Source organism: Rhinolophus hipposideros, assembly GCF_964194185.1.
Source record: "Rhinolophus hipposideros genome assembly, chromosome: 21".
Lineage (NCBI taxonomy): Eukaryota > Metazoa > Chordata > Mammalia > Chiroptera > Rhinolophidae > Rhinolophus > Rhinolophus hipposideros.
Genome location: NC_138067.1, coordinates 38,693,960 through 38,720,577, shown reverse-complemented (window position 1 = coordinate 38,720,577; position 26,618 = coordinate 38,693,960). Strand labels below are relative to the sequence as shown.

The following is a 26,618-nucleotide window of genomic DNA, read 5'->3' as shown; positions in this document are numbered from 1 at the left end:
GCAGATGAAAGTTGGTACCTGAGATTTGGCCCTGCGAGGGCTGACTCCCTCCCTGGTCTTCAGGACCCCCCATCCTGCCACGTCGGCAGGGCATTTGGGCAGCCTCCTTCACCTCCCGAGCCTTAGAGTGTCCCCAGATGAGAAGTGGGAACCGTAATGCCTACCTGTGGGACTGAGGGAGCATAGACAGAGCTAAGGAGGCCACCCTGATTTAATCGTCTAGAATGTTGGTCCCTGTGTCCCGCGAGGTTCCTGTGAAGGGGTCATGGCTATGACCTGAGACAGCTGACCCTGTATTGTATTGCACTGCCTGTAGACAATACAATAGGGAACATCTATTCTTTGGGCCAGCCTCTGTGTTCAGTGCTTTCCTCATGTCAAACTTGCAAGGTTTAACTATGGAGTAGTTGAAACCCAGAGGTTAAGCAACTTGCCCCAAATCACACGGCTGGTTAGTGGGAAAGGCCAAATCTGCCTACGAAGCCAAGAGCGTGGGGCCTAGAAAAGGGCATCAACAGAAAGCAAAGGGGTTTTGTGTGTCCAGCTCACTGTGAGACCAAGTGTTGTTTGCTGAGCCTGCCATGCGGGTCTTCTGTCAACAGAGAGGAGCCAAGCTGTCTGGTGTAGAGGCTCAGAGCATGGACTTGAAGACCTGGGCTCTACCCGCTGTCTCCCTCTTAATAACCACGTGACTAGTGCTTGGCGTGGCCTCCTTGCTTAACCCTCTGGCTTCCATCTGTAAATTGGAGAGGATGAGATGAGAAATTATTAGATGTAATTGTTAGGAATAATGGGACCTGTCTGGTCTACAGTCTACCTGTAAGAATCAAACACAAAGGAAAATATCTCAGGCAGGTCACTTCTCCGTAGCTTACTTAGCCTCTTCATCTAGAAAGTGAGGATACTAATGGCTGCATGTAGCCCTGTTCCCTCATCCACCCAGGGCCGCCAATCTCCATTGCTTGGCTTTATTTTACTCCATGGCACATATCACCTGACATTTTATACATTTACATGTTCATTGCCTTTTAGCCTAATAGCATGTGAGCTCCAGAGCAGGGGTCTTTGTTTTGTCCACGTTTCTATCTCCAGTGCTTAGAACAGTGCCTGGCATATACTAAATATTTAGTGGTTTGGGGTTGAATAAATATTAAATAATGTGGGGGGAAAAAAGAACAAAACGAGTGCAAGGAGGGAGAAAGAGGAGAACTCAATGTGCTCAGAGGTGAGGTCCCTCTTGGGGACCCAGGACAACTAGTCAGTCCCTAATGGAGTCGTCTGTTCTTCTGCCAGGGAGCCCCTCTTCTTTTCTGTGTCTCACTAACTCTTTTTCCCTATCAAGACTCAGAACTGGTTGCCTCTACTCCAAGCAGCCTTCCTTGATAACTTCCTATAAGGCAGAAAGGCTGAAGGGATGGACGTGTGGTGAGGACGTGTCCCCTTGGAGACATTTATCTTCATGGAGCAGGACCTGAGAATGGTCTAAAGAATTAGTAAGCACGGAGCGGCAGTGATGGGGGCCCTAACCCCAGGGTTCCTGAAAGACCTGTGGCTTGGAGGCCTGAATCCTGGTTCCCTCAGCATCTGGGGAGTGGTTCTCAATGTGTGGGTCTGGAACCCTTGCAGTACTGTTTCTATACTAATAATAAGGTGTTTTTTGTTTTTTTCTTTGCCTCTTTCACTGTCATTCTCCCAGAAGGACTCAGTGGAGTCTTCCACAGGTTACATGTGTGATGATGACATGTGCCAGCTAATGGAACGTGTGTGTAGGTATTCTTATGTGTGTGTGTTTTAATAATCACTTTATTGAGCTGTAATTCACATTTGCCCATACAATTTGCTCCCATAAAGTGTACAATCCAATGGTTATTAGTAGATCCACAGAACTGTGCGACTATCTCCACAATCAATTTTTGAAAATTTTTGTCACCCCAAAAAGAAATCCAGCACCCATTAGTCGTTACTCCATTCCTCCCACTTCTACCCCCATGCTGTGACTAATCTACTCTCTTTTCTCTAGACTTGTGTCCTGAACATTTCAGATAAAATGGAATTATTCAATATGTGGTCTTTGTGACTGACGTCTTTCACTCAGCATAATGTTTTCAAGGTTCATCCACATTGTAGGATGGATCAGTACTGCATTCCTTTTTATTGGCAAATAATATTCATACTACAGTATATTTAGCCATTCATCCATTGAGGGGCATTGGGGTTGTTTCTACTATTACAAATGATGCTTCTTGTGAATATTTGTATGCAAGTTTTTGTGCAGACGAGTGTTTTCCTTTCTCTTGAATGTATACCTACAAGTGGAATTGCTGGGTCATATGGTAACACTCTATATTTAACTTTTTGAGGAACTGCCAGTCTGTTTTCAATGTGGTTGCACTATTTCACATTTCCCTGGCAGTAGATGAGAATTCTGATTGCTCCACATCCTTGCCAACATTATTATCGGTCTTTTTGATTATAGCCATCTTCGTGGGTGTGAGGTGGTATCTCATTGAGGTTTTGATTTGCATTTCCCCAATGACTAATGATATTGAGTATTCTTGTGTTTGTATGTTTAAATGGAATTTAATTTCTAATATAGTAAGTATTGACAGATAGAACTCACGTAAGTAAAAGCTCATTGTGGTCTTCAATGATTTTTAAGAGTGTAAAGGTAGCCTAATACCAAAAAGTTCAAGAGCCATGGGACCAGGGTTTGGGGCAGGATGTACAGATCAGTTGGTTCCTGATGGTGGTGTAACAGTCAGATATTGCCTCAGTAGTTCTGACTAACGATCCAGCCACAAACTCAGTGGCTTCAGCAGACATTTAGCTTCGTGATCACTGGACTAAGGTCAACTGCAGTGTGATGGGCTTCACTGGCTGGGCTTGGTTTCAAATTTGTTCTGTATGTGTTCATTCTGGGGCCCAGGCTGAAGGGGACATGCTTTTATCTGGGACATGCTTTCCTCAAGGGCACTCACCAGAGTGAGAGAGTCAAGCAAACCTCACTGGCGCATTGAAGACTTTAGTGCACCATGGTGTCTGCGAACCTTCCACTAGCCAAAGCTGGTCATGTGGCCACGCCCACCACCCAGGGGGGAGGGGCAAGAAAACCTCCCCCACTGTGGGAAGGGGAGGCGCCAATGTTTCCTGAAACCTAATCCAAACTTCAGACGTAGGGGCTCCAGTGTATGAAAGGCTGGTTCCCTTTTCTCTGACAGTGTGTCACCTGTGTAAGACACCTCCCTGTGCCTGTCCCCTGTCCCTGTAAACCACATTTCTATAGCAAGCTGGCTGAACCCTTAAGGTTTCCTGCTGCCAAAGTTGTAAGGTGGGGACCTGCAGGCCCACACTCTGTTTTTAAAAACTTCACTTACTTGCCACATATCTAAACTAGTGGTTTTCACATAAGATCCACATTTCTGTCTTATCTTGAACACTTCTAAAATCTGATCACACTGGGCCCACATTCCTCATGGTGACGTTTGAGCTGAGTAGTCAACACCAACCCGACTTCTCAGTTCGCCCATGTTCCCATCACTCCTTACTGCCCTACACCTGGCTTTCTTCACTCATTTATGTTTTCTATCTGTCCTTTTTAGGCCTCATTTAGGTACCCATTAAACAGTCTCTCCCAACTCTCCTTCTCCTGACCCCTGGCAACCACTAGTCTGCTTTCTTTCTCTGTGGATTATGCATATGAATTTTTAATCACTGCTCTAGTTAAACCCAAACTAGTTTGAAAATCAACAGACGTAACATGATTTTATTTTGGTTAAAATGTATGTGTATATCTATCTGTAACACTTATCTCTAGGTGGATAGGAAACAATGTCTGAAAAAAACATGCCACAATTCTAAGCAGTAATTATCTCTAGAAATTGAGATCAGAAAACTTTTACTTCTTGATTTACATAATTAACAAATCAAGGGATGAGAGTGTGAGCAACTGTTACTTTATTTTTGCGTATCCTGTTTACCTCCTCTATATAAAAAGGAAGAAATACAGAAAACACCTGGGACCGTTTAGGCTACAAATAGTGGAGCCTGCTCTGCATATGGCCTGTTTATAAGTGGGATAACCAACTAAATCCTTTATTGTTTAAACCATTTGATTCGGGTTATTCCTGCTGCTTGCACCCTAGTTGGTAGTCTTTATAACAACTCTTAGCAGGCAGGTGCTGTTATCATTTTCTACAAAAGGAGACAGTGACGGAAAGTCACTGTCTAGGGACGCCAGCTAGTAGATGTACAAGGATTCTTTCCTTGCCCCGAATCCTCTGCAGCTGGGGAAAGGTGGGAAACAAAAGAATGGCGGAGCTCCCTGAATAAACACCTCCTCTCACTTGGGCTCTGACTTTGAGAGAGGGTAAAGCCCAAGCAAGAGGTCACCAGCGAGGAGGGCTTCTCCTCAGGGCTGCTGATTGCCAACCTGAGTTTCTGGGCCAGGTGGTCTGGGGAGCTTCCCATGCAGGCGGGCCGCCTCCCTTCTTGCAGAAGGTGGAATTGGTGCAGTCGGTGTTTTGCTGCCATATTGGGGCCAGTATCTGGCACCTAGCTCAGCCCCAGGCTTTTCTCCGGGATTGGGGTGACAGTGACGGGATGCTGGATTTCGATCTGGGCCCCTTCTTAGGCCATCTGTCTAGAGGCCACCTTATTCCCGTAAAACAGGGGAGGAAACCATCATGGAGAAGGGCATGGACTTACCCAAGGTCATTGAGGTAATGTTTTTGGAGCCAGGATTGTAACCTATGTTTCCTGCTGGCAAGTGCTTGTGTTTTTTTTAATTAAAAAAAGATTTTACTTTTCAATTACAGCTGACATATAATATTAATTTCAGATGTATGAGGTCTGACAAGTTCTTGAAATTGTTGCAAGCAGTGGCAGTACACAGCAGCCCACATCTGACCTGGGGTGGGGAGGCTGACCTTGGGCTGCTTAGGGCAGCCCAGCTCCAGGGGGAGCTGTTGTTCACAACCTTAGCTGTAGAGGGCATCCCTCACTGACCCATGTAGGAATTGAACCGGCAACCTTGTTGCTCCGAGCTCGCTCTCTAACCAACTGAGTTATTGGCGGCCCCTAAATGTTTTTTTACATCTAACTATTTTAAACCTTTTTGCTGAACTGTGTGTAAGTCTGAGTCACTTGGTACCTAAATACTTCAACTTGCATCTCCTAAGAATAGGACATTATCCTAAATAACCTTTCATTATTCCTAATTAACTTCATTTTCCTAATTAACACAAATAACCTATCATTGTCACACGTAAGAAATTTCAGGAGTCTCATCTAAAGTACAGTTTATAGTTAAATTTCTCCCATTTCTTTTTCCTTTTTAAAATTTTTGGTTATGTATGAGTGTGTTTCAATTTAGGAGCCAAAGTTCACAAATTCATTTATTGTTAGATTCCTTTATTCCCTTCTAATCTAAAGAATTTCTGTGCCCTAAAAACATTTTATTTTTATTTATTTATTTTCACTTTGACCTTTTTTTTTCTTTCTTTTTTTTAGAGTCCAAGTTTAGGCCAGTTTTCTTAAAGCGTGACATTCTGAATTTGTGTGATTAAAAAATTTTTCCCATGATTTGATTCAGAAAACTCCACAATGGATGTATAATTCCAATAGCATCATGTGAAGAATCACATAATATGATGTCTCTGTATAGATTACTGTAAGTTTTTGCCAACCAAGTATGGCTTTCCATTCCAAATAAATGGGTAATTTGTGATATGGATTTTCAGCATGATTATAGCCAGACATTTATATGTAAAAAATGTATACATATATTATATCATTTCTCACCTTTGAAGTGTGTTGAAACTTGCTTTATTTTATGGCCCAGTATATGGTCAATTTTTATAAATGTTCTGTGTGACTGAAAAAGGAATGTGTATTTGTAGTTTAAAGTTTATTTCATGTTTTATATATATTTGTCTATTTAATTTTGTAAAAAATAGTACTTCTGCAAGTCACTGAAAGGGGTATGTTAGAATCTCCCATTCAGTTTGTGGGTCTCTCTATTTTCCCTTATATTTTATCTATATTTGCTCATATTGAAACCCTTTTATTAGGGGCATATGAATATTTAATGTCTCTATTATTATGTTTATAATACAGGTTCATTATAGAAAATTAATGGAAACAAGTACAAATTAAAAATGTATCACTCACAATCAGTAATTCCTACTGTACCACGTCCTTCCACACCTTTATACACACATGTACAGTTATTTCTGTTGAGCAAAATGGGATCCTATTAAAATTGCTATTTTATAACCTGCCTTTTTCCATCAGTGGCTATCACATGTCACTTGTATCATTCCCTTTGTGCTGTGGTTGTCTTACATCTATGCATTTATGTACATTGAAAACCCCATCCTACAGTGATATAATTTTTTGTTCAACCATCAAACATATTCTAAAGAACGCAAGAGGAAAAGATGGCCTATTGTATAATAGTTACCCAGATAGTTACCATTTCCTTCACTCGCGATGTTCCAGAGTCTCTTCTGGCATTATCTCCCTTTGGTCTGAAGACTTTCCTTCAGCAAGTCTTTTAGAATAGGTCTGTTGGTGACAACTTCTTTTAGTTTTCTGTCATCTAAAAATGTCTTTATCTCCATTTCTGACCAGTATTTTTTCAGGAAATGGAATTTGGGGTTGAATTTTTCTTTTAGCATTGTAAAATCCTGTGCCACTTCCTTCTGGCCTCTGTGGTTTCTGGTGAGAAGTCAGTTGAGTGATTGTTGATTGAATCATTGTTCAGGTATTGTATAAGTAATGAGATGTGGGTTTGGGGTTTTTTTTTAGGTGCTTTCAAGTATTTTTTCCTTTGTCTTTAGTTTTTACCAGTTTGATTATGATGAGTTTGGGTGTGGATTTCTTTAGGTTTATCATCTTTGGTGCTCAATGAAATTTTTTATTCCATAGGTTTATGAATGTAGCCCTTTTTCTTCAACGTTTTTTTCAGCTGTGCACAGCCGGGATGCTGATGATATCATGAATGTCGGAACTTCTGGTCCTTGTTGGTGCATTCATTTATTTTTCAATCTTTTTCTTTCTGTTACTCCGATTAGATCATTCTATTGCTCCATTGTAAGTTCATTTTTTCTTTCCTCTGTCTTCTCCAGTCTGCTATATTGAGAACTTCCAGCAATATTTTAATTTTAGTTATTATAGTTTTTAGTTCTAACTTTTACTTGGTTCTGCTTTATAGCCTCCATATCTCTGCAGTAATTTTCTGTTTTTCCATTTGTTTCGAGAGTGTTTGTGGTTGCTTGTTGGAGCACCTGCATAATTATGGCTTTAAAGGCTTTGTCAGATAACTGCAACATCTGTCATCTTGGTGTTGGCAGCTGTTGACTTTCTTTTAGAACATATTGATATACTTAAGCAGGCGATCAACCTAGTTAGCTTTAAGCTTCCAGTTTCTGCCTGCCTGCTGTTGTTTGCTTTCCCATTTTTACATATATGTACATGATCTGTCTGGCTCAGAAGTGCATTTGTTCCCACTTGAAACAGAAGGGATGGAAGAAAGGTTCTATTATCAACTTTAGTGGTTGTGAATGAATATTATGATAAGCCATTCCCAGTGGCTTATTTTTGTATTCTATACCTTTATTCTCTGCCTAATTTCCTTTATTTATCAGTAAATAATCCATTTAACACCTATTATGTGCTATGGGCTTATTCAGTGGTGAATGCCCTCAGGATTCTATCTGCCCTTAGGCAGATTTAGGGATAAGAAAATATACTGAACAGGAAATGAGTTAATGAATGAATGCATGTGTAATTGAGACAGAGTTTTAAAGGTAAGGAATGAGTTTCTGGAACAGAGAATATAGGACAGGGATATATTTAGATAGGGCCCAGCAGTCACAGCTGTTCGGAGGAAGACGTTTAACCTGACACTTAAAAGATGAGAGGAATGTCTATTACAAAGAGCCTAGGCCAGAGGATTCTTGGAAGATGAAACAGTCTGAGCAAAGCATGAAGATATGGAAAAAAGGTTTTATCATGTTCTAGGCAGTGTAAAAGGGATAGGGCATAAAGGATGACAGTGGCTTGATATGAGTTCTTGTTATCTATGTTAAGTTTTTGGATTTTAAGAGTAAAGATGAATCATTCAAAACAATTTTAAGTATGGATCATTAAACTTTGATCTGCATCAAAATCATCTGATAGAGATGTTAAAATTACAACTTCTTAGGCCTTATTCCTAAAACTTTTGATTCTGTACATCTGAGTTACAAATATCAATATTTGTAACAAGCTTACCAAACGATTTTGATTAACACCTAAACTTCACAAAATTAACCTATTGCCATTACAAACATCACCATCTTACATAGACTTTGTTATTGGTGCTCTTCCTGCCCTTTTTCAGGCTCTCTTGAAATATTTTAGGTTTAAGTTATTCTTTATTGTGTGTGTGTGTGTGTGTGTGTGTGTGTGTGTGTGTGTGTGTTATAGCCAAATAAAATGTGTTTACTTTCTCCTTTTCTTTCAAATTTGGGGTCAAATTATGGAGCTGAGAAGTTGTCTCCAGAAAATGACTTTTATGAAATAAATTTTCCCAAACAGGATATAAAGCCAGTAAGTAAAACTCTTGGCCTCAAGACCTTGTTTTAGAAATGACTCAAAATACAGTCATAGATTTGAGGGACTGCGGGGACATCAGGAGGGATAGATCAGTCAAAAGATTATCAGCGGTGAAAAAAATGCCTACTTATAATGATTGTACTTCTTGTATTCACAATACAGATGAGCCACATGAATGTAAAGAGTGTAAGACGGACTTTAGTCATGGTTCAAACCTTATTCAGAATCAGAGTATTCCTAGAGAGAGACCCTATGAATGTAAGGAATGTGGGAAGGCCTTTAGACTTCATATACAACTTACTCGACATCAGAAATTTCATACTGATGAGAGACCCTTTAAATGTGAAGAATGTGGGAAAGCTTTTAGTCTTCCCACCCAGCTTAATCACCATAAGAACACTCACACAGCTGAGAAACCTTTTGAGTGTAAGGAATGTGGGAAGTCCTTTAATCGTAGCTCAAATCTTGTTCAACATCAGTATTCATATGGATGCAAAACCATATGGGTAGAGACCTTAGAGTACATCAGAGAGTTCATACTGGTGAGAAGCCATACCAATGTAAGGAGGGTGGGAAGGTCTTTAGTCGTAACTCAAATCTTACTCAACATGTTAAAATTAATACTGGTGAGAAACTCTGTGAATGTGAGGAATGTGGAAAGAAAGTTGCAGCTCAAACCTTGTTCAATATGAAAGAATTCATACTGGTGAGAAACCTAATGTAAGAAATGTGGGAAGGCCTTTAGACTTAGCTCAGTCCTTTCTGCACATCAGAGAATTCATATTGGTGTGAAACCCTATGAATGTGAAGAATGTGAGAAAGCCTTTACTGTGAATGGTTAGCTTACAACATGAGAAAATTCATAATCATCAAAAGTCCTATGAATATAAGGAATGTGGGCAAACCTCTGAGTATGAACAATTTACTCAATGTCAGAGAATTTATACTGGTGAGAAATATTATGAATATAAAAGAATGTGGGAAAACCTTTCATCGTGGTCTGAGATTTGCTCAACAGCACAGTATTCATACTGGTAAAAAACTCAGTGAGTGTAAGTAATATGTCAAGATCGTCACAGTAAACACTGTCAATTTAAGAGAAGACATCCTGGTGAGAAAATTTTTGAATGTAAGGAATATGGAATAGCCTTCCTGTTTGCAGTTTCCTAACCATAAAAGATATTTTATTAGATATGTTAACATCATAAGCAGAAAAGCCTTCAAACTCAAACTAGAGAAAAACTATTATCAGAACAAATGTAGAAAAAGTCTACCTGAGACACATACTTTATCATGATTGCCACTTCACTACCTGTGTGACATTAGGCGAGATGCTTAGCCTCCTATTGCATCATTTGTAGTAATGTGTACCTGGTAGTGCAATTATGGAATAAATGTGTTATAGTACATATGAAATCGTTGAATGTGTATTGGCACACACCTGTGCTCATAAAGAATAGCTTTTACATTCTTTCATTAGCATTACTGTTATTGATGTCAGAGGAAAATTGTATTATTGAGAATAATTTAGAAAAGTCTATCCACTCTTCCTTTATTGTTTTAAATAACTAATTCTGGATAAGATCTAGTTGAAGGTAAAAAAACAAGAGGATTGTCATCAAGAGCTCCTTCCTTAAATTACATTTAAAAAGTTAATGCTGGAAAAAAACTCTATGGATTTCATAAGTGTGGAGATGGTTAAAATACAGCAATTGAAGGATCAGAGTTTTTGAAGTGATTTGCTTATAAAAATTTCAACAGGCAGAAAATGTATGATTTATGTTCTTTGTCTAGAAGCTGTTAGATATTAACAAAAATAGCAAAATAAAAACCATCCACATATATTATCCAACTCTTTGTCATGAAAATTGTTACACATATGGAAAAGATGAAAGAATAGTTAAATGAACCCCTCATCTAGATTCAGTTATTAACAACTTGACATGTTTATTTTTTGTTGTACCACTGAGAATGTTTTAGACATCATTATACTTTATCGCTTATTACATTAGTATCTCCCAAAGACAATCTCCTATGTAGTCATAGTACTATAATTAACTTTAAGGGAATTATCCATAATTCCATAATATCTATCCTAAATTCAGATTTCTTCATTGACCTCTAAAATGCTTTTCATAGCTGTTTATTTTCTAAGGAGATGCTTTCCAGATTGTGCAGTGTATATGCTTATTAGCTCCCTGTAGTCTCGTCTGGAACAGTGACTCTCAAACTTTCTTGGATATCAGAATCACCTGTGGAACTTGGTAAAAATACAAGGGTCCCATCCCTATCCTACTTCAGTGAGCCTGGCCCTCTGTTCTTTACTACCAGGGGTTATAGAGCTATGGGAATATTTCTCCTCGTTTTTTTTTGTGATGTTGACTTCTTGAGAAGTCTTAGAAAATTGTCTGCCATGTTGTGTATATATATATTTTTATATAGTGCCATTTAGCCTTGCGCTATCCTTTTTATTTTCTGTACAAAGGAAGTTAGTTCTAGAAGCTCCATTAAGCTCGGGTTAGATGTTTTGGGGGAAGAATACTTTGTAGGTTATGCTTGTACGTCATATTGCAACATGTCAGAAAACATTTAAGGACAGGTAGTCATATTGTTAATGAAACTAAGTTTGATTATTTGGGTAAGATGGCTTTTGGATCTCCATTGTAAAAGGTCTAGTTAGCAGTTGGTAAGTAATTTGTGTGGAGAGACTTTGTCATCTCTTTGGAAATTTATAATTGTGTATTTAAACCCTTGACCAAATAGGAAATAAAAAATTGAAATAGACTGTTCAGGAATGAAGAATGTTAAAATGTCCACATAACTGAACTTGCTGGATGTGGCTGAACTTAAACTCTGTACAAAATTAGTATCCTTCAAGGTATACAGGAAACCGAGGTAGTTTTGACCAGAACCTTGGTTTGTTGTTGTTAGCACTCTGTCCCCAGCACCTACTGTGCCTGGCACATGAGAAATTGATAAACTTAAAAAATTTAAGCCTTCAAGTCAAGAGGAAAACAAACAGAACATAAACCAATATAAGGAAGCAGCATAGTAAAAATGAGGATTAGTGGTTGGGAAACAAACAGACTTCATCCATTTTTTATTTTTGCCAGATTTTTTGAGATATAATTAACATGTAGCATTGTATAAATTTAAGGTGTGCAATATCATGATTTATGTATACACTGCAAATGACCACCACAATGTTAACACACCCATCACCTCACATTGTTTCGTTTTCTGTGTGTGATAACTTTTAAGGTCTACTTTTTTGCAACTTTCAAATATACAGTAGAGTATTGTTAACTCTGGTCACCATGCTGTTCATTACATTTCCATAACTTATTTATATTTTAACTGGAAATTTGTACCTTCTGGCCACCTTCACCCATTTCCCCTAATCCCCACCCCCTGCCACTGGCAACCGTCAATCTGTTCTCTGTGTCTATGAGTTCACTATTTTAAGATTCCATATGTAAGTGAGATCATCCAGTATTTATTCTCTGGATGACTTATTAGCATATGCCCTCAAAGTTCATCACTTGTCCAAAATGGCAAGATTTCCATTGTGTGTGTGTATGTGTGTGTATAACATTTTCTTTATCCATTCATCTGTCACTGGACACAAGTTGATTCAATTTCTTGACTATTGTAAATAATGCTGTAATGAACATGGGGATGCTGATATCTCTTCAAGATCATGATTTCATTTACTTCGGATATATACCCAGAAGTGGAATGGCTGGGTCATAAAGTAGTCCTATATTTAATTTTTTGAAGAACCTCCATTCTCTTTCCCATCGTGGCTGCACCAATTTACATTCCCACCACTGTGTGCAAGGATTCCCTTTTATCCACATCCTCTCCAGCATTTATCTCTTGTCCTTTTGATAATAGCCATTCTAACAGGTGTGAGGTGATATCTCATCGTGGTTTGAACTTGCATGTCCCTGATGGTTAGTGATGTTGAACACCTTTTCATATACCTGTTGGCCATTTGAATATCTTCTTTGGAAAAAGTGTCTTCATGTTCTTTGCCCATTTAAAAATTGGACTGTTTGTATTTTTGCTATTAAATTGTATGAGTTCTTTGTGTATTTTATATATTAACCTTTCATTCAATATGTGGTTTGCAAATATTTTCCCCCCATTTCATAGGTTGTCTTTTCACTTTTTGACCATTTCTCTTGCTGTGCAGAAGCTTTTTAGTTTGATGTGTCCCACTTGTTTATTTTTGCTTTTTAAACTTGTGTTTTAGGTGTAATACATATAAAAAAAATGATTGCCAAGCCCAGTGTCAAGGAGCTTACCCCCTTTGCTTTCTTCTAGGAGTTTTATGGCTTCAGGCCTTATATTTAAGTCTTTAATCCATTTAGAGTTAATTTTTCTGAGTGGTGTAAGAGAGCTCTCTAGTTTCATTCTTTTTAATGTGAATATCAAATTTTACCACACAATTTACTGAAGAGACTTGCTTCTCTATTGAGTGTTTTTGGATCCCTTATCAAATATTAGTTGACCATATATGTATGAGTTTATTTTTGGGCTCTAGATACTGTTCCATTGGTCTGTGTCTGGTTTTATGCCAATACCATACCATTTTGATTACTGTAACTTTATAATATAGTTTGAAATCAGGAAGTGTGATGCCTCTAGCTTTGTCCTTTAAAAATATTGTCTAGGGCCGGCCCGGTGGCTCAGGCGGTTAGAGCTCCATGCTCCTAACTCCGAAGGCTGCCGGTTCGATTCCCACATGGGCCAGTGGGCTCTCAACAAAACAAAACAACAAAAAAAATATATATGTATTAAAAAAAAAATATTGTCTAAGCTATTCTTAGTCTTTTGCATTTCCAAATATGTTTTATATCAACTTATCAATTTCTTCAAATGCCTGTTGGGATTTTGATTAGATTCCATTGACTATAGATCAATTTGGGGAGAATTGACTTCTAAACACTATTGGGTCTTCTCATCCATGATAATGGCATATCTTTCCACTTACTTAGCTTCTCTCAGCAAAATTGTGTCATTTTCAGGTAGTGATCCTGCATGTGCTTTTAAAAATTCATTCCTAGGTATTTTATGTTCTTTATAAATGGAATTTTTCTCTTTGAAATTTCATTTTAATTTGTTTGCTGAGATATAAAAAATCAATTTGATGGAATATATTGTCCTTGAAATATCCTTCCCACAAAGAAAACTCAAGGTTCAAATAATTTCAATGGCAATTTGACCTGATTTAAGAAAGAAATAATATGACTTTTACTATATTTCTTTCATAAACTAGAGAAAGAAGGAACATTTCCCATCTTATTTTATGGCAACTTAACACTGATTATAGAAGTTGAGAAAGAGATCATAAGAAAAAACATTAGACCAATATGAACAATAAACATGTACATGAACAATCTCCAAAAATAATTAGCAAATGGAATTCAGCCATATATATATATATATATCATGACCAAGTGGGGCATAACCCAGGAATTGCAAGGCTGGTATGACATTCTAAAATTAATCAAAGTAATTCACCACATTAAAGGAGAGAAACCAAAAGATCATGTCAATTGTTGCTTTTTATGTATTTGACAAAATTCAAAACCAATATGATAAAGGATATTTATGGAAAATGAGCAGCTAACATAACACATTATGATAAAATATTGAATGCCTTTTTCCTAAGGTCAGAAACAAGGTCTGCTCTGAGTACTTTTACTTAACACTGTCCTAGTCTGTGCAATAAGGCAAGTAAAGGAAATAAAAGAAAATAGAAAATGAAAAAGGAACTGTCTTAACAGATTTCTTGATTGTATTTATACAAAACTCTAAGTAATTTATAAAAAATAATCTCTTCTAGAACTAAGTGAATTTAGCAAGGTCATAAGATACGAAGTCAATATTTAAAAATTCATTATATCTTAAAGACGAGTTGTTTCTAGTTTTTAAAGAACAGTTCATTACAATTCCAAAATCTTATGAATGAAAAGGAAACTATAATACTGCCTCACACATGACTATAGATGGAAAAATTCTAATTAAGATAATACTAAATGAACTCCAGCATATCACAAAAATCATAGTATATTACAAGAAATGTTTAAAATTCAAGAAATTCATATGTATAAATCAATACATCAATAAATTTAAGGAGAAAAATATAAGATTATACCAACAGATAACAAAATGGCCTTGTTTAGAATTTAGCAATCATTACCAAAGTAGGCACCGTCCGCTCCCCCACATATGTTGCAAGAAAATAGTTAGAGGCAACAAAGAGACTGATCTTCAAATAAAGAGTGAATATTATAGCAAATGATTAAATGTTATGAAATTTTTTATTAAATTTGGAGAAATTGATGCCTGTATCACCATAATATTCAACCTTATTTTGAAGAGTTTAGCTATTGCAATAAGTAAACAAAGTAATACATTAAATATTGGAACATAAATAAAATTTTATTTCCAGATTATACAATTTATAGCCTAGAAATCTGTCTCATAAAAATGGAATGAGTGTTCAGGAGACAGATAACCAATGCTATAATTAATGAAGGAGAAAATAATTGCATTGATATAGCAAATGAAGTATCCAGAATGATATTCAAGTCAATTAGGAAAACAAAAGAACAAAAATAATGGAGAAAGTCAAAGTAAAGAACTAATGACTGGCTAAGAAACATGTTTGCAAAAAGGCTCAACTGAAACTGAAATTTATAAAAATTATTAAAACATCTAGAGTGAGGCTATAGGAATACTCAATTTGATAGTATTCCTGTCAAATTGAGTATTGACAGGAGTCTAAGAGAATAATTTGGCAATATCTAGTATAACTGGAAGTGTATATGACCTTTGATCAATCTAGCAAAATCTAACATGACTGAAAGAATATATAATGTGTGAGCAATCCTACTTACACATGTTCAGTTAAAGAAATTCCAGCTCACACAGACCAATGATCACAGACAAGGATATTCACTGAAGTATATCTGAAATAGTGAAAAACTCTTGAAACCTAAACACTAAACAATAAGAGAGGTTTAAATAAATTATGGTATATTCATATAAAAAAGGGGGCCATAGTGGATGGGGGGAGGAGGGTTGTCACTATGTGAGGGATATAAAGGATAAATGTCTAACTATTACACTGTTTTGTGCACCTGAAACTAATAAAAAAATGTTAAAAAAGAAATTTTTAAAAGGGGGGGCAAATGGGGTTTTCATTTTGTAGAAAAATTCAGAAGGCAAGCAATTGATTGCAGAGGAAGATGCGAGCAGCAGAGAAATACACCATGCATTTCTTTTCTCAACATAGCTAAGCATCTGCCATTTTAACTAACTAAATAGTCCATCCTTAGGGTCAATCATTTTTGGTTATGGCAGCATTCCCAGTGTGGGTTCACATCCCAAAGATATTAGGTATTATGAATGGGACTTCCTTAGTAAATTTTAAGATACATTGAGATAAACAAAGTTATGCAAATTATTGTTAGTGTAGGACTCAATCTTCTGATAGTCTGACAATAAGCACTTTTTGTCCTTAGAAGGGATTTAGTGTCCAAAGCTTCATAAGCCTGTGTGATCACAGAACATTTTTCAAGTACCATTGAATACTATGTTCCCAGAGACATTCTTTCAGATATGTTGGGTTAAGGCACTGATATCTATTTGTAATATTAGAGATTATGGACTTACTAATTTCCTTAGGTGTGAAGTTATATTAGTTGGAGGCAGCCTTTATTCTTAGGAGTTGCATGATTATGTACAGACAGGTGAAATGTCATGATGTCTACAATTTATACTCAAACAATATAGCAAAAATGTAAAAAATGATATAGAAGCAAACCAAAGATAACAATACATTAATAATCACTGAATCTAGAAAGGGCATACCAGTGTTCACTGTACTATTTTAAATTTTTTTCCAAATAAACAGTAGCCTTTTGGTTGTGAGTTTCTAATTTATCATGAATTTTGGGCAGAAAAAGCAGACTGTAATTTGTCTGCTTTTTGAATTATGAAAAGAAAAAGCATTATAGCTTTCCCTGATTCTTCAAAAGCTTTACCTGCATAAACTTCACGAAACTCATCAACTCTAGAGAAGTTTTTCTCATATCAGTTTTCAGAGATGAGTCCTGATTTTAGAAATGGAAGTTCATTTTAGTAGACTTTATTCACAAGTATCTCAATATAAGTAAGGAGTGAAAGGTAATGGAAGGCTTTTACAAATTCCTTATACTCATAGGGTCTTCCTCTCACATGAATTTACTAATAGTATTACTAATGATAAAAATAACAGTAGCATTTATTGAGCATATGCTCTTCTAAAGGTTTTGTTTTTTTATTGACATTTCATCCTCACAAAAATACCATTAGGAAGGTACTATTATCACTATTTTAAAACTGAAGCACAGAGAGAAGTGTTTTGCCAAATACCACACAGGCTGAGGTGAAATTGTGAGAATTACAGTAAAGATAATGCTATAGCTAAAGCCTTTCCCCACATTCATTACATTAACAGAATTATTTTTTTAAGATATGAATATTTTAAAAAATTGTCACGCAGGATACACTTTTAGATGTCAGACATTTCATGAGGTGTGTCTGTGGGGTTCTCTTTCTATATTTACCCATAGGGTTTTTCTAGCCCAGAGCATGGTGACTGCTTATTCCTCCATTTTAAACAGCAGCAATTTTGTTTCTTTATGTTTTACTGAATCTTCCAACTGATGTACCCAAAACTACCATAAACAGCAACATGAACATTTAGGTGGCTTTAGCGAAAGTTGTGAGCATTTAGAGTCATATAATCTGTCTCATTCAAGATTATCTACTTCAACAATATCTGTATTTGGCTATCCAGAAATATTGCAGTTCATGCTAGCTATATCTGTGCTTGTGGCCACTGTTCAAATGAAATGTTGAGAAGCTCTCCGTTTTCTTTGGAAGCCTCCAAATAGCTCTGGGATAGTGCACAAAGTCTGGGCCATCTTTTACCAGAGACATAGTCACATAAGTATAGTCATACTGATGTGAGAATAAACAAAGGCGTATTTAGGTTTTTAGGAAAGGCACACTACATTTGCAAATGACCTATGATCTGCAGTGGTTCTTCCAAATAAATGCCAGCAGGCTTGCAAAGGTAGCTAGAATAAGTCAATATATCCCTTTCGTAAATTCATTCCTCATATTTTTAAATAATTCAAACACATTTTCTTTTTTTTAACTTTTTAAGTGTTTTCTGTTACAGTGCTATGTAAAGAGTGGTCCATGTACTGATGCTGGGCCACAGAATGTTTGCTTCTGGTCTGTAATGAGCTGAGTATAGACAGAGAGAATAAGCATTTAGAAACCTTTTCAACAATTTGACAGAGCTAAATTTATGTCTGTTAAATGCAATAATAAAATCAGGGCTTTCATTTGTTTTTCTTTCCATTTCATTTTTTTCTGGTAATCCTGCTTTACTGCATTTTATAAAAGTTTTGGTGAACAACAGTGTGTGTGGCGGGTGCCCTTCACCTTGGTCTGAGGTATACTGCACCGATATCAATTTGCTAAAGTTTAACCAAGACTGGGTGATGCTATAATTTTTCAACTCTTTACATCAACACGTATAGTATAAAACTATTTCTGTTAAGTTTTAATCATGAAATGGGGGATTCCCATGTTACCTAACAAGTAAAACATTTCTTAAATTATGAGTTCTCTGCTGTTTAAAAGGCAATTTCTTAAGGCCATTGTATCCTCTTTACGTTATGCATAGGGTTTCCTCACTAATATGATTTCTTTGATGTAAAGTAAGTTGATCACTACGAATAAAGGCTTTCCCACATTCTTTACATTTGTAGGGTTTCTCACCGGTATGAATTCTGTGATGACGAGTAAGTTCTGAATTAACACTAAAGGCTTTCCCACATTCTTTACATTTATAGGGTTTCTCACCAGTATGTATTGTGTGATGTCGGGTAAGTTCTGCTTGAAGACGAAAGGCATTCCCACATTCTTTACATCCATAAGGTTTCTCACCAGTATGCAGTCTGAAATGTTGAGTAAGATGGTACCGACGACTAAATGTCTTTCCGCATTCCTTACATTCATATGGAATCTCACCCGTGTGAATTCTTTGATGTAAGGTAAGTTGATAACTACAGATAAAAGCATTCCCACATTCATTACATATGTAGGGTTTCTCACCAGTATGGGTTCTGTGATGTTGAGTAAGATGATAGTGACGACTAAAGGTCTTTCCACATTCCTTGCATTCATAGGGTTTCTCACCAGTATGGATTCTGTGATGTTGAATAAGATGATTGCTACGAATAAAGGCTTTCCCACATTCCTGACATTTATAGGGTTTTTCACCAGTATGAATTCTGTGATGCTGAGTAAGTTCTGTTTGAAAGCGAAAGGCCTTTCCACATTCTTTACATTCATAGGGTTTTTCACCAGTATGAATTTTATAATGTTGAGTAAGATTGTAGCGACGACTAAAAATCTTCCCACATTCCTTACATTCAAAGGCATTCTCATTGGTGTGAATTCGCTGGTGTGAAATAAGTTGATTGCTACGAATAAATGCCTTCCCACATTCCTTACATTCATAGGGCTTCTCACAAGTATGAATTCTGTGATGTCGGGTAAGTTCTGCTTGAAGACGAAAGGCTTTCCCACATTCTTTACATCCATAGGGTTTTTCACCAGTATGAATTCTATAATGTTGAGTAAGATGATAGCGACTGCTGAAGTTTTTCCCACATTCCTTACATTCATAGGGAATCTCACCGGTATGAGTTCTCAGGTGTAAAGTAAGTTGATAGCCACAAATAAAGGCTTTTCCACATTCCTTACATACATAGGGTTTCTCACCAGTATGAATTCTATGATGACGAGTAAGCTCTGTTTGAAGACGAAAGGCTTTCCCACATTCTTTACATTCATAGGGTTTCTCACCAGTATGGATTCTATGATGTCGAATAAGTTCTGCATGAAAACTGAAGGATTTACCACATTCTTTACATTCATAGGGTTTCTCACCAGTATGAATTTTCTGATGTTGAACAAGGTATGAGCCATGACTAAAGGCCTTTCCACATTCATTACATTTATAGGGTTTTACACCAGTATGAATTTTCTGATGTTGACTAATATGTCGTTGAACCCGAAAGGTCTTTCCACAAATCTTACATTGATAAGGCCTCTCACCAGTATGAATTCTTTGATGTTCAGTAAGTTGATAATGAAGTCTAAAGGCCTTCCCACATTCTTTACATTCATAGGGTCTCTTCCCAGCATGAATTGTCTGATGTACTCTAAGGTCTCTAACACGACTAAAGGCCTTGCCACATTCCTTACAGTCATAGGGTTTCATACCAGAATGTATTCTCTGATGTTCGGTAAGGTGATAATGAAGTCTAAAGGCCTTCCCACATTCTTTACATCCATAGGGTCTCTCCCCAGCATGAATTGTCTGATGTACTCTAAGGTCTCCCACACGACAAAAGGCCTTCCCACATTCCTTACATTTATAGGGTCTCTCACCAGTATGAATTCTTAGATGTTGAATAAGGTATGACTGTTGTCTAAAAGCTTTCTTACATTCCTTACATTCATATGATTTGTCTCTAGCATGAATTTTCTGATGGAGAGGAAAAGATAAATGTTTTTGGATTATCATTTTACTAACACATCCCATCTGTCCTTCTTGTCTCTCAAATTCATGTTTATACTGCAAGTCATTTCTGAAAACTGTATCCTGATGGATGAAGGTTTTATTCTTTTCTGCCTGCAACTGAGATAAATATATTTCACAAATATCCTTTTCTGGAAATAACTTCTTGGTGACACACTTAGATTCCAAATCTGAAAAAAAAAAAAAAAAAGCAAAAGGGAAACAAATGCTGTTATGTGATTTGTTATGTGATTTTTCTGTGCTGAGGGTGGAGTGAGGGGTTGCATCTCACAGTAGAGAGTGGCATGAGGAAGGGATTACTTTTGGATGTGATGGATATATTTACTATTTTGATTGTGTACTAGTTCCACAACATACGTTAAGTCAGCTTATCAAATTGTACACTTCAAATATGTTCAGTTTACTGTGTGACAATTATACATCAATGAAACTGTTTTAAAGTTACAGAACTTGACACTTAAAATGGCTGCATTTTATATTACGTAAAGTATATAAATACATATGATTTATATACATATGTCTCAATACATATGATTAAGAAAATACACCCGTCCCCTGACTCAGCAGTTCCACTTCTATATATTCCCAAGAGAAATGAAAACATAGGAACACACAAATAAGTGTAACAGAATGTTCAAATCAGCTGGCATCATCTGGTTTGGCAATAAAACCCAGATGACCTTTGATCTCAGAACTTTTGCATTTGCTGTTTACTCTGCTTGGACTGCTGTTCCTCAGCACTCATAGGTCCTCAGACCTTACTTCATATCTCTGTTCAAAGGTTAGCACCTCAGATCGGCTTTTGATATTATCTAAATTAAATTAGCCCTGCCAACCCTCCAACATTCTGTCTCCTTACCCTGCTTAATTTCCTTCACAACACATATTACGGCCTGATAGTGTTTGGTCTGTTTACTCATTTACTACATGTCTCCCTTACTACAATAGCAACACCTCCACGACAGTAGGAACCTACCTCAATAGCTGGACTCTAGCACAGTGCCTGGTTTCAAGTAAATAGGAAATAGTGTGAGACAAAATAATTTTAGGCAATGGAGAAATGCGTATAAGTGTAACTATAAAAGAGGATGTGGAGACATAAGTAAAATGGTTGTGAAGGGGGAAGAAAGCAGTCCTCTCTTTGAAATAAATGGGGGGAGAAGGGAATAGAAGAGAAGAGAGCATGGCAAATGGGGGTAAAGATAAATTTCCTTTGGTAGCTCATGTTGTGAGGATTTTAATGTTTTCCCAGGTCTCAGGCCTTTTCTCCACAGGCCTTGGGCCTTTGAAGGGAGCTTTCTAACCAACTTCTCAAGGGTGCGCCTCTCCCTGATTTGGGGTGCTTAGGATGGCATCTCCCTGCCTGATTTGTCATCACCCACCTGTGTACCAACTTCTTGTTCCTTCCTTCATTACCATCCAGGGCTCTTTCTCTTGCTCCAATAAAGTAATCACATCTGGCTTAGGAATGGAACATCCTGCTCACGAGAAAGAAATGCTTGATGGAGAACATGATTTAGAACAAATAAACAAACAAAAAACTGTAAGCTCAAAATGATTTAATTCAGATTTGGCTATCTTTATATCAAACTAGGTCAAAATGGTACTTGATAAAATGAAAAAGGCCACTGAAGAATATTGACATTTAAATGGATCCATGATCATAGGACTAAAAAGACCAGATGGGGAGGGAAAAAGTCTGCTCTGCTTTTAAAGGCGTATAGAGAAGGGTTAAGACTACAGACTCTGGAGCCCTACAGCCTGGATTCAAGTCCTTTGCCACCTGCCAGCTATGTGACCTTGAAAAGTTACTTACTCTGAATGTGTTACACTTTTTTTTTTTAACATTTTTTTTATTGGGGAAGGGGAACAGGACTTTATTGGGGAACAGGGTGCACTTCCAGGACTTTCTTTTTTTTTCCAAGTCAAGTTGTTGTCCTTTCAATCTTAGTTGTGGAGGGTGCTCTTCAGCTTCAAGTTGTTGTCCTTTCAGTCTTAGTCGTGGAGGGCGCAGCTCAGCTCCAGGTCCACTTGACGTTGCTAGTTGCAGGAGGTGCAGCCCACCATCCCTTCTGGGAGTCGAACCAGCAACCTTGTGGTTGAAAGGACGCGCTCCAACCAACTGAGCCCTCTGGGAGGCAGCTCAGCTCAAGGTGCCGTGTTCAATCTTAGTTGCAGGGGGCGGAGCCCACCATCCCTTGCGGGACTCGAGGAATTGAACTGGCAACCTTGTGGTTGAAAGCCCACTGGCCCATGTTAGAATCGAACTGGCAGCCTTTGGAGTTAGGAGTATGGAGCTCTAACCGCCTGGGCCACCGGGCCGGCCCTGTGTTACACTTTTATCACGAAAAATAGGGCTAATATACCTACTTCATAGGGCTGCTCTGAGAATTAAATGAATTAATATATTTAAAGGCTTAAAAGGATACCTAGTATATAGTATTTTAGTTGTTATTTTATTAAAAGAAAAATATTGTTTCCTAAAACCCTTCCAGATTATTCCGCAGATATTCTTTCAATGGAAAATGCAAAGTTCACAAACTATAACTTTCAACCACAAGGTAGGTTAAACAGACTATGTCTCTTCTAGGATGGGATGTGTTTGCTTGAATTTTAAATGGGTATTGTTAACCCAATCCACCAGTTGGGTTAATCCACCATGTGAACCACAGAGGCTTTTTTGATGATCAAAGAAAACCAGAACCCCGAGACTGGCTGATCTCTTTGCAGGTAGGACAGACATTAACACACAGCCGCTATAGGAATTCTAATCATACACATTACGTGAAACGTGGCTTCCCTGAAAATGTTGTAGAAACCAATCTGGAAATCATTTAGAAAAACAGGCAATTGCAGGAAGGGCCAGAGGGAGGTGTGAAGGTCACTGAAGGATGGGGAAGATGAAGGCGCTTAACGGAAGTGCCCATTTCTAACCCAGTAATGCTCAAACCATTTCTTTTGAAATAGGGGGCAGAGAGTCAGCTGCTTTCTTAAAACAGCGCTGAAATGTAACAATGGGGGAAAGTGATTTTCTAGAAAATGGACTATACGTTATTTGCGCAGTTACCCTCACCCAGTGAGACCAAGTTGCTGTAGTTCTCCAACATCACGTCTCTGTACAAGGCCCTCTGAGCAGAGTCCAGGCATTCCCACTCGTCCTGGGAGAGTTGTATGGCCACGTCCCTGAATGTCAGGGACATCTGAAATGACAGACCCATGTATTATAAACATTGTTTTAAATGTATTTTTAAGATGGAAAACTGCTTTTCAGGAAACAGGTAATATAGCAATTGGGTAAACTGTGTTCAAGCCTATGGCACGTAGGGAAAAACAAGGAAATTAGTATTTCCTAAGTAGAGTAACTATATGCTTTTAAAGAATACTGGTAGTTGGGGGCCCAGCATAGCGGCGGCAACCGAAAGTGTCCCCGCGACCCAGCGAGAGGAGCCAGTTTGAGACAATGCCACCGTGGAAACAGCTGAGGAAGCAAAGGAGCCTGCTGAGGCTGACATCACTGAGCTCTGCCGGGACATGTTCTCCAAAATGGCAACTTACCCGACCGGGGAACTGACGGCCACCAGCGAAGACTATAAGCTACTGGAAAATATGAATAAACTAACCAGCCTGAAACATCTTGAAATGAAAGATATTGCTATAAACATTAGTAGACACTTAAAGGACTTAAACCAGAAGTATGCTGAACTGCAGCCTTATCTGGATCAGATCAGTGTAATTGAGGAGCAGGTAGCAGCTTTTGAGCAGGCAGCCTACAAGTTGGATGCATATTCAAAAAAACTGGAAGCCAAGTACAAGAAGCTGGAGAAGCGAGGAAAAACTTATTCCTGTGGAACAATGTCTTTTTTAACGTGGAAGAATATTTTATAAGACCTGAATCCTGAGGTTGAAGAATTGTCAAAACTCCTCAAAAGGAAGCCGTGCTGGCCATCCCAGAAACATCCCACCGTTGGAGTAAACTAGAGGACTGTGGCTACTCCTGCGCTTCTCTTGGGGCAGAATCCCTCAGAAACTCACACTTATAACCCCTTACCTTTTACTTGAATGCTTTCCTATCCGTTCAGGACAAAGAGTCTCTCAAAGTTCAGGATAAACCTGGGCTTGCCAGTCGAATCAAATGAGAAGCCCTGTTTTCTCTACGGTATTTTCTTAAGTGGCTGGATTTTGAGTTACTGGGTAAATGGTTGTTTTTTCTCTTAACGATGCTACTGTACTGCTAACAAGATTTAAAAAAGAAAATACAACAAACCTGTTCTTTAAAAAAAAAAAAGAATACTGTTAGTTGAATGACAACTATAATTGAAAAGAAAAAGACTATATGTAGAACAAACTTGGTAATTATTGTTATAAATGAATCATATTTTTAAAAAAGCAACACTCTTGGTACAAAGAAAATGTCCTGTATATAGTGGGATAACATAATTATCCTAGGGTCTAGGAATGAATAAAATAAAGTTTCCCAATGAAATGAAATCATATACATAAGCACACGCATATCATGTGCCTGTATGTAAGTTCTGAATAAAGGAGTCCCATTCTCTTTTCCCTTAAAAGAATGAAAAAAAAAAAAAAAGAAAAAAAAAGTAGTGTTTTTCCCAAAAAGTACTCTAAAATCTCTGTCTTAGGAAACAAGACTTGATTGACATTTGATTTTGTTGAAACTCTGGCTCATCATGATGTCAGATAACGTCACAAGCATTTTTCCTTGTAACAAATGACCAAGTCTTCAGTTAAATACTTTATTGGCTGGCTAATCACTGATCTCGTGGATACATCAGACTAATCCTTCTTTCATATTTAGGCATTTAGGTTGGACGAAATATCTAAGGTCTGCCCCAATCCCGAGAGGCTACTTTCATGCCCCATTAGGGATGTGGGTGGTCTTCGGACTGGCTACGACCACCATCCCTCAGGAGCACCAGCCTTGAACCTGAGCTCGAGGATGAAGATGCAGGATGACCCAGTGACACAGATGCCACTGGAGACCAGCACCACTTCCTCTACCACAAAATTGACCTTTGTCCTGTTGTTCTTCCCTCCGGGGACCCCCTGGCTAGATCCCTGAGATCCCCACATGCAGGCCTCAACCACACTCCAGGCCAGTCCTATAAGCGAAGATCTCACCACATGTAGAACACTCCGCACTAAATTCCATCTTATCAACCTGCAAAACTCAGGTCTGTGGAGTCTAATGGGACTATCAACTCTGTGTCATGGAATCATGACTCTTAACCAAGGAAGTTAAATAGTTCCCTCAAGTGACTTCATCTTTCATGTTCCATCAGTGCACCTGAGAGAGCCTGCGCACATAGAGAGGTGATGAAAAGGTGAACGTCGGCAAGACAGACGAGAGGCAAATGAGGAGGACACGAGGCTGTGTGGCACACACTTCACTGGGATCGGACTAACGGGAGCAGGTTCCGCAATCGGATTATCTTAAGAAGGAAGTCTCAGGATAATAAAAATGATCTCATGAATTCAAAACCACAATACATCAAGGAGGAGAAACGTGAACTTACATGGGCCATGGTTTTAGAACTGCAAGAACTTGTCAGTCCTCTTGGGGCTTCCTCCACTGGAGAGGCAGAGTCCAAAGAAGCCAGGGCTGGGGAAGGAACAAGAGGCTCTGAGACCAGGCATGCCTCAGAAATCCCAAAATGACTTAAGCGAAAATGATCCTAGTTTTGCCTTCTTTCTGATCCCATTTCCAATGCCCCACATACAAGTCAGGAGACACAAGAGGGAATTTGGATAAAGCCAAACCCTCTCTATACCATGGGGAAGCACCTGCGCAAGTGTAGATACAGAACAGAGCCCTCCTGCATGAAGCCAGACCACACACTCCAGCAGAAGGGTGTCTGGCCCACCCCAGCTTCTGATGATGTTGACCTGTAGCTGAGACCAGACCAAGTCCTGCCCTGAGCAGGTCCGCTTCTGTCCATGGCTACCTTCTAGAGCTGAGAAGGGGCTGCCCCATCCAAACCTGAATACCTATCATGGTTTAGGTACGTAGCTGGACTCTGCAGACACTTAGGCAGAAAACAGGCCGTTTTTCCCACTGCAAAATGCACTTCCCACACGGAGTCCTTCTCCAGCCAAAACTACCGCCCCCAGAAACCTCTGGGCTCTGTTTCCAACCAACCTCTACTTCCTAATCAGGATCATCTATACTGGTTTCCTGTAGGAAGTTACTGACTACACTAATATCTCAATATCAAGGCTGCCGAGGTGTGAAATCATACCGGCGGTCTCGAGGTGACAACAGGAATCAATACTTTTTTAGTATCTTCTCTGTGATGGGTCCTTTGTCATACTAACATGT

At 38.2% G+C, this 26,618-nt stretch overlaps 2 protein-coding genes across 6 annotated transcripts in view; one reads left to right on the top strand and one right to left on the bottom strand.

Moving 5' to 3' along the window:
- The window catches only part of LOC308490335 (uncharacterized protein), a 54,342-nt gene that overhangs the window by 21,229 nt on the left and 6,495 nt on the right, over positions 1–26,618 (bottom strand). For 2 of the 5 annotated variants that reach the window (XM_081032403.1, XM_081032402.1), the window contains 4 exons: positions 25,816–25,901; positions 23,355–23,481; positions 21,664–21,759; positions 5–20,451 (listed from right to left, as the gene is read on the bottom strand). In XM_081032403.1, the coding sequence (XP_080888529.1) occupies positions 18,341–20,451; positions 21,664–21,759; positions 23,355–23,481; positions 25,816–25,824 (2,343 nt within the window). In that variant the 5' untranslated portion in view covers positions 25,825–25,901 and the 3' untranslated portion in view covers positions 5–18,340. Of the gene's footprint in view, positions 1–4; positions 20,452–21,663; positions 21,760–23,354; positions 23,482–25,815; positions 25,902–26,618 lie in introns of those variants that run through there. The other 3 variants (XR_013992191.1, XR_013992190.1, XM_081032404.1) reach the window with 3 other exon arrangements.
- On the top strand, positions 23,529–24,459 carry LOC308490336 (biogenesis of lysosome-related organelles complex 1 subunit 2-like). The gene has a single exon (XM_081032405.1). It carries the CDS (start codon positions 23,813–23,815, stop codon positions 24,164–24,166), a length of 354 nt encoding a protein of 117 aa, XP_080888531.1. The 5' UTR covers positions 23,529–23,812; the 3' UTR covers positions 24,167–24,459.

Coding starts and splice junctions, on each gene's coding strand:
- LOC308490336 (XM_081032405.1), top strand. CDS start 23,813: ATGTTCTCCAAAATGGCAACTTACCCGACCGGGGAACTGACGGCCACC.